Consider the following 14,790-nt stretch of genomic DNA (forward strand, 5'->3'; position numbering starts at 1 on the left):
AAGGCAGCACCAGCATGATGTGAACAGGCAGGAAGGCAGCACCAGCATGATGTGAACAGGCAGGAAGGCAGCACCAGCGCTCCTCTAGCGAAACAAATGACAGCAGCCATATTTAACAGGACGGAGGCGGAGCACAGAGTGCGGTAGAGATAGACACACCCTGCAGGTGTATGAGGACTATTATTTGAAGTGGATCTTTGTTTAAGATTGAAAATAAAGTGTCATTTTAGTGTGTGTTGAAAAGGAGACGACAGAGCAAGTGGAAGGTATTCAAATCTACAAATCCGATTCCCTCAGAGAGAGAAAGTGAGAGGAAAGTATTCACTACGCTTCACTTTTTCCACATTTTTTTTATGTTACAGCCTGTTTCCAAAATGGAATACATTCAGTTTAGTTCTCAAAGTTGTACAGACTATACGCCGTAATTACAATGTGAAATGTGGTTTTATTTTTATTTTTTACATTTGCTGATTTATTAAAAAATCAAAATTCAAAAGTCACAAGTATTTAGACCAAGGGTCAGCAACCTTTTTGCCACCAAGAGCTACTTCTTGGGTACTGATTCATGCCAAGGGCTACCACTTCAATAAATAGCCAGAAATAGCCAATTTGCTCAATTTACCTTTAATAAATAAATAAATATATATATATATATATATATATATATATATATATATATATATATATATAAATGGGTATTTCTGTCTGTCATTCCGTTGTACATTTTTTTCCTTTTATGGAAGGTTTTTTGTAGAGAATGAATGATGAAAAAAAACACTTAATCCGAAGGTTTAAAGGAGGAGAAAACACGAAAAAAATGAAAATTAAGAATAGAATAGAATAGAGTTTTATTGTCATTATTGCAATGAACAGGTTCAAAGAACAACGAAATTGGAGCAGCTCCTCCTAAGGTGCTTATACAATATGGTAGTATAAATTTAAAAAAATAAATAAAATAAATAAATAAATAAAAAATAAATTAAAAAAAAAAGATAGAGATGACATATGTATATATGTATATGTATATGTATCCACACAGATGCATATCTGCATGCATATGAATACATATACACACATAAAATTTTGAAACATAGTTTATCTTCAATTTCATTTCATTTCATTTTGATTTATCTCATTCATTGATGTGCACTTAGAACAATACATAATTATATCACAATTATACAATTTGAATTCACACAATTCCTGAAAAGGAGCAGGATGAAGAAAATCTTCTAAATTCCTGCCCCCTTTGACATAGAACATTATCTTACTTCATCAGTATCATTTAAGCCGACACATATATCCAAATGTCATGAAACAATCAAAAACAAAAAACACAAGAAAAACACAACACATTTGAACTCTTTAGAATTAAAAATCCATACGAAAAAAATGAAGAGAAAAACTAGCTAATTCAAATCTTTTTGAAAAAATTAAAAAAATAATTTATGGAACATCATTAGTAATTTGTCCTGATTAAGATTAATTTTAGAAGTTTTATGACATGTTTTAAATAGGTTAAAATCCAATCTGCACTTTCTTGGAATATATAACAAATTGGACCAAGCTATATTTCTAACAAAGACAAATCATTACTTCTTCTAGATTTTCCAGAACAAAAATGTTAAAAGAAATTCAAAAGACTTTGAAATAAGATTTAAATTTGATTCGACAGATTTTCTAAATTTGCCAGAATATTTTTTTTAAATTTTAATCATAAAAAGTTGGAAAAAATATTTCACAAATATTCTTCGTCAAAAAAACAGAAGCTAAAATGAAGAATTAAATTAAAATGTATTTAATATTCTTTACAATAAAAAAATATATACTTGAACATTGATTTAAATTGTCAGGAAAGAAGAGGAAGGAATTTAAAATATAAAAAGGTATATGTGTTTAAAAATCCTAAAATAATTTTTAAGGTTGTATTTTTTCTCTAAAATTGTCTTTCTGAAAGTTATAAGAAGCAAAGTAAAAAAAAAAACAAAGAATTTATCTAAACAAGTGAAGACCAAGTCTTTGAAATATTTTCTTGGATTTTCAAATTCTATTTGAGTTTTGTCTCTCTTAGAATTAAAAATGTGGAGCAAAGCGAGACCAGTTTGCTAGTAAATAAATACAATTTTAAAAATGGAGGCAGCTCACTGGTAAGTGCTGCTATTTGAGCTATTTTTAGAACAGGCCAGCGGGCGACTCATCTGGTCCTTACGGGCGACCTGGTGCCCACGTTGGTGACCCCTGGTCTACTGGATCCGGATTGGAAATGAGTCATGTGACAATTGGTTGCTGAAAATCCTTCACCATCATGAAGTGTCCTTTTGGTTCTCTAGTGGGTTGTCTCTTTATTCAGACACCATCTTAACAACATTCCCACCATCATCTTCCTTTAGATCACTTTGGGCAGAATGTCGCAGATGAGAAGGACCATGCAGATGTCTTCTTCATCTTCCTCCTCCTCCTCCTCCTTCAGTTCCTCCATCAGCTCTGGCCGGCTGCAAAAGGTCCCTCAGGGCTTGTCCAAGACCTTAGATGGTAAGAATCTCACATATGAGATTTTAAAAAAAAGTGTGATGTGAATTAAATCAATTTAAAGAAGAGCCAAATATTTTTTTGTTTTCATAAAGTCATCCAGGAGCATTTTTTAAATGAAAAAAAAAAATACAAAATAAAGCCCAAAGATTTCCCCTCTGCAGAACCCCTGTTCAAGACCTCTGTAGACCTTGAATATAGTTGTACATGCATGTGTGAAAAGCAAGGTACCACTCTATTGGTCAATATGCGACTAATTAGTGCTGATGACGTGGTTCATGCATCAGACATCACTGGGATACAGCGGAAAACATCTGCTGTGGTCGAGACCTTCAGTCAAGTACAGAAGTCTCCCAGCCTCCCAGAGGGGGAGACTGTCCCAGATTTTGAGGAAAAACTACGTCCTATCACTGCACAAGAGGGTAAGTTTCTTCAATGAATATGAAGTCATTTTTGCTCATTGCATCCTCTACTATCTATCCATACTGTAAATGTTTTACAAATTAGTCATGTGAAATCAAATTAAAGACAGTTTGACTGACTTGTCTTCGGTTTTAAGTCTTTAGAGCAGCACGGTGAAACTGGGGTTAGTGTGTCTGCCTCACAATACGAAGGTCCTCAGTAGTCCTGGGTTCAATCCCGGGCTCGGGATCTTTCTGTGTGGAGTTTGCATGTTCATCCCGTGACTGCATGGGTTCCCACCTGCAAAGACATGCACCTGGGGATAGGCCCCTCCCACCTGCAAAGACATGCACCTGGGGATAGGCCCCTCCCACCTGCAAAGACATGCACCTGGGGATAGGCCCCTCCCACCTGCAAAGACATGCACCTGGGGATAGGCCCCTCCCACCTGCAAAGACATGCACCTGGGGATAGGTTGATTGGCAACACTAAATGGGCCCTAGTGTGTGAATGTTGTCTGTCTATCTGCGATGAGGTGGTGACTTGTCCAGGGTGTACATCGCCTTCCACCAGGGTGTGCAGCTGAGATAGGCTCCGGCATATCCCCGCGTCCCCGAAAGGGACAAGCGGTAGAAAATGGATGGATGGATGGATGCCGAAGGCCAATAAAAAAAACAAGCTGTTGTCCAAAAAAACTTTGGACAACCCTGCACTTGTCCACCATGTGAACCTTATTCTTAATTTGTTGTGTTTTCCTCAATATAAACCTGCTCAGTGGCCTTGTGGTTAGAGTGTCCACCCTGATATACGTAGGTCGTGAGTTCAAACCCCGGCCGAGTCATACCAAATACTATAAAAATGGGCCCCACTACCTCCTTAATATTTGCACCTGGCTCGCTGACAACAAGCTATCCATACACTTAGGTAAAACAGAATCCATCCTATTTGGGTCCCATATCAAACTTAAGAAGGTCAGTGACTTGACTACAAAAGTGGGTGACATTGTTATCACCAGGAAAGATGAGATCACCTACCTAGGTTCCATTCTAGAGGCTAATCTTTCCTGTGATAAAATGGCAACCAAGGTCATCAAAAAGGTCAAACAAGGAACGAGATTCCTCTACAGAATCTCCTCTCTGGTCAACAAAAGCACCTTGAGGATTCTAGCAGGAACTCTCTTTCAACCCTTCTTCGATTACGCTTGCACCTCCTGGTACCCCAGCACCTCCAAAACCCTCAAATCTAGACTCCAAACATCCCAGAATAAGCTAATCCGGTTACTTTTAGACCTCCACCCCAGATCACACCTCACTCCAACCCACTTCTCCAAAGTGGGCTGGCTCAGGGTGGAGGACAGAGTGAAACAACTTGCACTGAGCCTGGTCTATAAAATCCACTACACCTCCTTGATCCCGAAGTACATGTCAAACTACTTCCTTAACGTAAATGACCACCATAACCACAACACCAGGGGGAGCTCCACAAAGCACGTTAAACCCAGATTCCGATCTAACAAAGGTCTTAACTCATTCTCTTTCTATGCCACATCAATGTGGAATGCACTCCCAACAGGTGTAAAAGTAAGTGCATCTCTATATTCCTTCAAAACTGCTCTAAAACAACACCTCCAGTCAACTTCAACACTTTACTAATACCCTCCTCCATTCACATCCCATGTTCCTGGTTTATAAATAACCTAATGTAAATAATCTAATGTACTTCTAATGTATATACTTGTTCTTATGCTATGTGAACTCACCATGTTCTCTGCTGGCTGTACATATCCTACTAAATAAGACCTACACTGTTTCAATGTTGATGCAATTGTTGATGACTGAAGTACTGATATCAACCAAAGCTCCTCATCCCACCCCCCAGATTGTAAATAATGTCAATAATTCCATGTACATACTATGATGATTAACCTGTGTGATGACTGTATTATGTTGATAGTATATATTTGTACCATGAATTGATGAAGGTGGACCCCGACTTAAAGAAGTTGACAAACTTATTGGGGTGTTACCATTTAGTGGTCAATTGTACGGAATATGTACTGTACTGTGCAATCTACTAATAAAAGTTTCAATCAATCAATCAATCAATCAATCAATCAAAACCTGCTTTGCACTCAGCATCAAGGGTTGGAATTGGGGGTTAAATCACCAAAAATGATTGCCACTGCTCCCCTCACTTCCCAGGCTTGAATGCAGAAGATAATCTCACCACACCGAGTCTATGTGGGAATTGTGAATTTTTGTCAATTATATTTATATAGCGCTTTTCTCTAGTGACTCAAAGCGCTTTTACACAGTGAAAGCCAATATCTAAGTTCCATTTAAAGCAGTGTGGGTGGCACTGGGAGCAGGTGGGTCAAGTGTCTTGCCCAAGGACACAACGGCAGTGACTGGGATGGCGGAAGCGGGAATCGAACCTGCAACCCTCAAGTTGCTGGCACGGCCGCTCTACCAACCGAGCCATACCTAGCAATATTTGACAATCATTGGTACTTTACCTTTAAATACAATAACAATATTTTTCTTGCGTAAAATTGCTAGTTTTTTTTAATTTTTAGCAAAAAACAAAAAACAAAACAATTGCTCATAATGGAATTTTCTGGAAATGTGGTTTTAGCAGTGTGCTGTAGATGAAATCCAAGGATCCGTCGCGCTCTAACACATGGTCTGTCATCTGAAGGTGCCAGTGCTGCTTTCAAAGCCAAGGTGTCAGGGAGGCCAGAACCCCAAGTTGGATGGCAGCGAGCCAGTGGGGCGCCGCTGTCGGAGGCCACTAAGTTGTTCTACGACGACATCAACAATCAACATATACTCAAGGTTTTTCCTCCACACATCTACGCAACATTTTTACAAAAAAGACTAGAAATGTACGACGGTAGAACTATGTACTTTAGTATTCATTTATTGTTGGGTAAAAAGCAGCATTGTTGTTGCATGCAACATGATAAGCTGAATCAGCGGCGTCCAACTGCTTTTCATTACGGGCCACAACAGTCACGGCTTTAATCAGAGGGTTACATGTAACACTCACTGCATGAGAATATACGAAGCCCCAAACCAATGAAGTTCGCAAGTTGTGTAAATGGTTACGTCAAAACAGAATACAAATGCAAATCCTTTTCAACCTACATTCAAATGAATAGACTGTAAAGAAAATATACTCAACCTTGTTATTTTTTGCAAATATTATTGCTAATTTGGAATTTGATGCCTGAAACATTTTTCAAAAAAGCTGGCACAAGTGGCAAAAAAGACTGAGAGGGTTGAGGAATGCTCATCAAACACTTATTTGGAACATCCCACAGGTAAACAGGCTAATTAGGAACAGGTGGGTGCCATGATTGGGTAACATAGACTTCTAGTAGTCTACGTTACTTCTTCGTAATGTAGACTCAATATCCCTCTTTAAATCAAGACTCAAAACACACCTATTCCTGACTGCTTATTCCTTGTAATCATCTTATCTTATCCATCTTTGTGGTTGTCGTTTTTATCCGATTAGATTTTAATGTTTTCATTTTGTACGGTGTCCTTGAGTGCCCAAAAAGGCGTCTTATAAGTAAAATGTATTATTATTATTATTATTATTATTATTATTATTATTATTATTATTATATTACTACAAAAGCAGCTTCCATGAAATGCTCAGACATTCACAAACTTTGTGAACAATTGCGTGAGGAAATTGTCGAACAGTTTAAGAACGACATTTCTCAACGAGCTATTGCAAGGAATATAAGGATTTCACCATCTGCGGCTTGTAATATCATCAAGAGGTTCAGAAAATCTGGAGAAATCGTTGCACGTAAGTGATGATATTACAGATCTCTGGTGGTACTGCGTCAAAAAGTGACATCAGTGTGTAAAAAATATCACCACATGGGCTCAGGAACACTTCTGAAAACCACTGTCAGTAACTAGAGTTGGTTGCTACATCTGTAAGTGCTAGTTAAAACTACTAGGCAAAGCGAAAATCATTTATCAACAACACCCAGAAACGCTGCCGGCTTCGCTGGGCCCAAGCTTATCTAAGATGGACTGATGCAAAGTGTTCTGTGGTCTGACGAGTTCACATTTCAAATTGTTTTTGGAAAGTGTGGACGCCGTGTCCGTTGGAACAAAGAGGAAAAGAACCATCCGGATAGTTCTTCGTGCAAAGTTGAAAAGCCAGCATCTGTGATGGTATGGAGGTGTAATAGTGCCCAAGGTATGGGTAACTTACATTTCTGTGAAGGCACCATTAATGCTGAAAGGTACATACAGGATTTGGAGCAACATATGTTGCCATCCAAGCAACATCATCATGGACGCCCCTGCTTATTTCAGCAAGACAATGCCAAGCCATGTGTTACAACAGTACTGCTTCATAGTAAAAAAGTGTGGGTACTAGACTAGCCCACCTGCAGTCCAGACCTGTCTTCTATTGAAAATGTGTGGCACAATATGAAGCGCAAAATTGAACAACTTAACCTGAACATCAAGCAAGAATGGGAAAGAATTCCACCTGAAAAACTTCAAGAATTGTCTCCTCAGTTCGAAAATATTTACTGAGTGTTGTTAAAAGTAAAAGCCATGTAACACAGTGGTAAAAATGCCCCTGTGCCAACATTTTCGCAAAGTGTTGCTGCCATTAAATTCTAAATGAATGATTATTTGCAAAAACAAAAGAAAGTTTCTCAGTTGGTACATTAAGTATGTTGTCTTTGTAGCATATTCAACTGAATATAGGTTGAAAAGGACTTGCAAATCATTGTATTCTGTTTTGATTTCTTTTTTACACAACATGCCAACTTTACTGCTTTTGGGTTTTTGTATTTACACGTTAAAAATGTATATTGTCTGGGGAATTGAGGTAAATATCGGGCTTAACTAATACATATGATTAGTAATACAGTAGTGTTGATAGAAGATAATTTAATACACACGGATTAAGTCAGGCGACAATACAAATATAGTGGGGCAAAAAAGTATTTAGTCAGCCAGCAATTGTGCAAGTTCTCCCACTTCAAATGATGACAGAGGTCTGTCATTTTCATCATAGGTACACTTCAACTGGGAGGGACAGAATCTGGAAAAAAAATCCAGGAATTCACATTGTAGGAATTTTGAATAATTTATTTGTAAATGATGGTGGAAAATAAGTATTTGGTCAACCATTCAAAGCTCTCACTGATGGAAGGAGGTTTTGGCTCCAAATCTCACGATACATGGCCCCATTCATTCTTTCCTTAACACGGATCAATCGTCCTGTCCCCTTAGCAGAAAAACAGCCCCAAAGCATGATGTTTCCACCCCCATGCTTCACAGTAGGTATGGTGTTCTTGGGATGCAACTCAGTATTCTTCTTCCTCCAAACACCACCAGTTGAGTTGATACCAAAATGGATACATGGATGATACAGCAGAGGATTGGGAGAATGTCATGTGGTCAGATGAAACCAAAATAGAACTTTTTGGTATAAACTCAACTCGTCGTGTTTGGAGGAAGAAGAATACTGAGTTGCATCCCAAGAACACCATACCTACTGTGAAGCATGGGGATGGAAACATCATGCTTTGGGGCTGTTTTTCTGCTAAGGGGACAGGACGATTGATCCGTGTTAAGGAAAGAATGAATGGGGCCATGTATCCTGAGATTTGGAGCCAAAACCTCCTTCCATCAGTGAGAGCTTTGAATGGTTGACCAAATACTTATTTTCCACCATAATTTAAAAATAAATTCTTTAAAATTCCTACAATGTGGATTTTTTTTCCCATTCTGTCTCTCCCAGTTGAAGTGTACCTATGATGAAAATGACAGACCTCTGTCATCATTTGAAGTGGGAGAACTTGCACAATCGCTGGCTGACTAAATACTTTTTGGCCCCACTGTATCAGAACAGCCTTGAATTGCACTTTTAAAAAGTGTCGGTACCAAAAGTGACTTAGAGGCAGAAGTCAGCACTTGTGTGCAGCCTCTCATTAAAATAGGAACTTTACCAACTTGGTGCTGTCAACTGAGACAGCACAGCATGCATCACGAACCAGAAGTACTGTATATAGAAAGTAAACACTCTCTGATCCTTTTATCTATAACCACTCCAAAGTGGATTTAGCTCTCTTTCTGTGTACCATCCCGGGGATCTTAAGTGAAGCTCAAATAGCGACTTTAAAGCAATTACCTTGTGGGTGCTGACATATGCTAACTGCCTCTCTGGGGTGGCCAAGTTAAGCATCACACTGCCCTCTGCTGTTTTAAAAGTGTACTGCTGAGCAGTGCAAAGTCATTGTTGGTCACTGTGCTTCGTTTCAGATAAAAATCCTGACCCTGGAGGACGCCGACGTCTACAAATGCATTGCCTCCAATGATCACGGCGAAGCCATCTACAGTATATCTCTCATTGTGACAGAAAGTCAGTGTATACTTTCTGAGCGTTCACAGTGCGACCCGCTACTCGATTCACTTCTTTTGTTGGGTTTTGTTGCCAGATCCAGCATTGGACTTTAAAAAACAACTGAAGAAATGGTAAGTTTTTACCTAGCAGCCTCAACACTCTCAGAGGTGTCAACATTCCCTCTTATCTCAGCCCACATAATGTTTTGCATGCGATCCAGAAATATCTGCAGGATCAGAAGGAGTGCTTGTGATGTTGTCACACAGCAGGGGGGCCATGTTTCTGAGATGTCAACATCCTCATGCTCTCAAACCCGCACGAAGCTTGCACGCTCCGTTCTACGCGTATATTGTTGAGTACTTCTGCATGGCTATTTGCTCGGGCCCTATTGACATTTTTTGGGATGCCTTACTGAGTCCCTTAAAGGCCTACTGAAAGCCACTACTAGCCACCACGCAGTCTGATAGTTTATATATCAATGATGAAATATTAACATTGCAACACATGCCAATACGGCCGCTTTAGTTTACTAAATTGCAATTTTAAATTTCCCGCAAGGTATCCTGTTGAAAACGTCGCGGAATGATGACGCGTTTGTGACGTTATTGGTTGGAGGGGACATGTTAGCACAGCACCACTTGTGGCTAAAAGTCGTCTCTTTTCATTGCGCAATTACACAGTATTCTGGACATCTGTGTTGCTGAATCTTTTGCAATTTCTTCAATTAATAATGGAGAAGTCAAAGTAGAAAGATGGAGTTGGGAAACTCTAGCCTTTAGCCACACAAACACATGGTGTTTCCTTGTTTAAAATTCCCGGAGGTGAAGCTTTACTATGGATCAGAGCGGTCAAGCGAACATGGATCCCGACTACATCTCAACCAGCAGTTTTCGGTGAGAAAATTGTGGAAATAAGTCGCCTTTTACCGGAGATCAGCAGAGTCAACTCACTAAAACACTAGCAACACAATAAGCAGATAAGGGATTTCCAAGAATTATCCTAGTAAATGTGTCTAAAAACATCTGAATCGCTCTCACTGCAATAGCCTTCACTCTAAATTTCCTCATCCACGAATCTTTCATCCTCTCTCAAATTAATGGGGAAATTGTCGCTTTCTCGGTCCGAATAGCTCTTACTGCTGGAGGCTCACATTATAAACAATGTGAGGACGTGAGGAGCCCTCACATCCTCCCATTATAAACAATGTGAGGATGTGAGGAGCCCTCCCACCGGTGACATCACACGCACATTGTCTGCTACTTCCAGTAAAGGCAAGGCTTTTTTATTAGCGACCAAAAGTTGCAAACTTTATCGTGGATGTTCTCTACTAAATCCTTTCAGCAAAAATATGGCAATATTTGGAAATGATGAAGTATGACACATAGAATGGAGCTGCTATCCCCGTTTAAATAAGAACATCTCATTTCAGTAGGCCTATAACATGCACGAAACGTCCCCATATTTTTCAGCTGCGTCGGGCGTGGCGAACAATTTTATAATTTTCGACTCCTGAAATTGACCTTTTCTAAAAATGTCTCTCTAGTGCAGACCTGTGCACATTAAGGCCCGGGACAAGCGGCCCGTTGAGCTTTTCAATCCGACCCGCCGAATATTCCCAAATAATTTTTTTAGTTCTTAAAGGCCTACTGAAAGCCACTACTAGCGACCACGCAGTCTGATAGTTTATATATCAATGATGAAATATTAACATTGCAACACATGCCAATACGGCAGCTTTAGTTTACTAAATTACAATTTTAAATTTCCCGCGGAGTTTCTTGTTGAAAACGTCACGGAATGATGACGCGGGCGCCCAACGTCACGGACTGTAGAGGACATATATTAGCGCAGCACCATTTACGGCTTAAAGTCGTCTCTTTTCATCGCGCAATTACACAGTATTCTGGACATCTGTGTTGCTGAATCTTTTGCAATTTGTTCAATTAATATTGGAGAAGTCACAGTAGAAAGATGGAGGTGGGAAACTTAAGCCAGGAATTATGGTGGAATACATTGTTATTGCCTTTTTCACATGGAATTATATTATGGAATTAATTAAGCAAATAAATAAATCAATGTACTAATACAAACCACTCTTCAAACTTAAAGTGTTTACAAAGTACAAAGAAGAAGAACCATGATAAATATTCTGAATTTATTTCATCCATCCATTCATTTTCTAGATACTCTTACTTATCCCACCATATGAAATACAACTTACTGTTTATTTATTTATTGTATCCAATCCAATCCACTTTATTTATATAGCACATTTAAACAACAATAACGTTTCCAAAGTGCTGCACAGCCATGTTAAAAACAATATTATGCTCCACCAATGACTGAATAAAACAAAAAATGAATAAAAATAAAACCAATAAAAACAATATAAAAACAAATATGATTAAAAACTATTTTAAAGGGTAAAATCAATTAAAACAGTAAAATAAAAATCAAAGTGTATAAAAAACACAGAGGACAGAGGACCACACAACTCACGTAGTGTTAAAAGCCAAAGAATAAAAGTGGGTCTTAAGACGAGACTTAAAAGAGTCCACTGTGGAAGCAGTTTGAACATGGAGTTATTAGTGTTATTACTTATGGAGTATATTATGAATAAATTGAGAACAGGAAGTGAACAAAAGTTTTAGCAACTGCTATGTAAAGGAAAAGCGGTAGAATTAAATAAGCTCTACTTTTTCCTACTCCTTATCGAACATGTTGAATAGCAAAACTGGAAATTGTGATGTATCGTGTTGCATGTGTGATGTATCGTGTTGCATGCATGCATGTTCCAAATAAAAACAAACTTAACTCAACTCAAATTGTGACGTATTGTGTTGCATGCACGCATGTTCCAAATAAAAACAAACTTAACTCAACTCAAATTGTGATGTATCGTGTTGCATGTGTGATGTATCATGTTGTATGTGTGATGTATCATGTTGTATGTGTGATGTATCATGTTGTATGTGTGATGTATCATGTTGTATGTGTGATGTATCATCTTGTATGTGTGATGTATCATGTTGTATGTGTGATGTATCATGTTGTATGTGTGATGTATCATGTTGTATGTGTGATGTATCATGTTGTATGTGTGATGTATCATGTTGTATGTGTGATGTATCATGTTGCATGCATGCATGTTCCAAATAAAAACAAACTTAACTCAACTCAAATTGTGATGTATCGTGTTGCATGTGTGATGTATCATGTTGTATGTGTGATGTATCATGTTGTATGTGTGATGTATCATGTTGTATGTGTGATGTATCATGTTGTATGTGTGATGTATCATGTTGTATGTGTGATGTATCATGTTGTATGTGTGATGTATCATGTTGTATGTGTGATGTATCATGTTGTATGTGTGATGTATCATGTTGTATGTGTGATGTATCATGTTGTATGTGTGATGTATCATGTTGTATGTGTGATGTATCATGTTGTATGCATGCATGTGTGATGTATCATGTTGTATGTGTGATGTATCATGTTGTATGTGTGATGTATCATGTTGTATGTGTGATGTATCATGTTGTATGTGTGATGTATCATGTTGTATGTGTGATGTATCATGTTGTATGTGTGATGTATCATGTTGTATGTGTGATGTATCATGTTGTATGTGTGATGTATCATGTTGTATGTGTGATGTATCATGTTGTATGTGTGATGTATCATGTTGCATGCATGCATGTTCCAAATAAAAACAAACTTAACTCAACTCAAATTGTGATGTATCGTGTTGCATGTGTGATGTATCATGTTGTATGTGTGATGTATCATGTTGTATGTGTGATGTATCGTGTTGCATGTGTGATGTATCATGTTGTATGTGTGATGTATCATGTTGTATGTGTGATGTATCGTGTTGCATGTGTGATGTATCATGTTGCATGTGTGATGTATCATGTTGTATGTGTGATGTATCGTGTTGCATGTGTGATGTATCATGTTGTATGTGTGATGTATCATGTTGTATGTGTGATGTATCGTGTTGCATGCATGCATGTTCCAAATAAAAACAAACTTAACTCAACTCAAATTGTGACGTATCGTGTTGCATGTGTGATGTATCATGTTGTATGTGTGATGTATCATGTTGTATGTGTGATGTATCATGTTGTATGTGTGATGTATCATGTTGTATGTGTGATGTATCATCTTGTATGTGTGATGTATCATGTTGTATGTGTGATGTATCATGTTGTATGTGTGATGTATCATGTTGTATGTGTGATGTATCATGTTGTATGTGTGATGTATCATGTTGTATGTGTGATGTATCATGTTGCATGCATGCATGTTCCAAATAAAAACAAACTTAACTCAACTCAAATTGTGATGTATCGTGTTGCATGTGTGATGTATCATGTTGTATGTGTGATGTATCATGTTGTATGTGTGATGTATCATGTTGTATGTGTGATGTATCATGTTGTATGTGTGATGTATCATGTTGTATGTGTGATGTATCATGTTGTATGTGTGATGTATCATGTTGCATGCATGCATATTCCAAATAAAAACAAACTTAACTCAACTCAAATTGTGATGTATCGTGTTGCATGTGTGATGTATCATGTTGTATGTGTGATGTATCATGTTGTATGTGTGATGTATCGTGTTGCATGTGTGATGTATCATGTTGTATGTGTGATGTATCATGTTGTATGTGTGATGTATCGTGTTGCATGTGTGATGTATCATGTTGCATGTGTGATGTATCATGTTGTATGTGTGATGTATCGTGTTGCATGTGTGATGTATCATGTTGTATGTGTGATGTATCATGTTGTATGTGTGATGTATCGTGTTGCATGCATGCATGTTCCAAATAAAAACAAACTTAACTCAACTCAACTTGTGACGTATCGTGTTGCATGCATGCATGTTCCAAATAAAAACAAACTTAACTCAACTCAAATTGTGACGTATCGTGTTGCATGTACGCATGTTCCAAATAAAAAGAAACTTAACTCAACTCAACTTGTGACGTATCGTGTTGCATGCATGCATGTTCCAAATAAAAACAAACTTAACTCAACTCAAATTGTGACGTATCGTGTTGCATGTGTGATGTATCATGTTGTATGTGTGATGTATCATGTTGTATGTGTGATGTATCATGTTGTATGTGTGATGTATCATGTTGTATGTGTGATGTATCATGTTGTATGTGTGATGTATCATGTTGTATGTGTGATGTATCATGTTGTATGTGTGATGTATCATGTTGTATGTGTGATGTATCATGTTGTATGTGTGATGTATCATGTTGTATGTGTGATGTATCATGTTGTATGCATGTATGTGTGATGTATCATGTTGTATGTGTGATGTATCATGTTGTATGTGTGATGTATCATGTTGCATGTGTGATGTATCATGTTGCATGTGTGATGTATCATGTTGTATGTGTGATGTATCATGTTGTATGTGTGATGTATCGTGTTGCATGCA

The 14,790-nt window shown here is 37.9% G+C and overlaps 1 protein-coding gene across 1 annotated transcript in view; it reads left to right on the forward strand.

The window, feature by feature from the left end:
- Positions 1-2,776: 2,776 nt before the first annotated feature.
- LOC133562842 (immunoglobulin superfamily member 22-like) overlaps positions 2,777-14,790 on the forward strand; it is a 53,909-nt gene continuing 41,895 nt past the window's right edge. Inside the window, exons 1-4 of the mRNA XM_061916649.1 lie at positions 2,777-2,951; positions 5,629-5,765; positions 9,240-9,339; positions 9,416-9,452. Of these exons, the coding sequence (XP_061772633.1) occupies positions 2,777-2,951; positions 5,629-5,765; positions 9,240-9,339; positions 9,416-9,452 (449 nt within the window). The remainder of the gene's footprint in view (positions 2,952-5,628; positions 5,766-9,239; positions 9,340-9,415; positions 9,453-14,790) is intronic.

The sequence above is a fragment of the Nerophis ophidion genome, linkage group LG12 (genome assembly GCF_033978795.1).
Source record: "Nerophis ophidion isolate RoL-2023_Sa linkage group LG12, RoL_Noph_v1.0, whole genome shotgun sequence".
In the NCBI taxonomy this organism is placed as follows: Eukaryota; Metazoa; Chordata; class Actinopteri; order Syngnathiformes; family Syngnathidae; genus Nerophis; species Nerophis ophidion.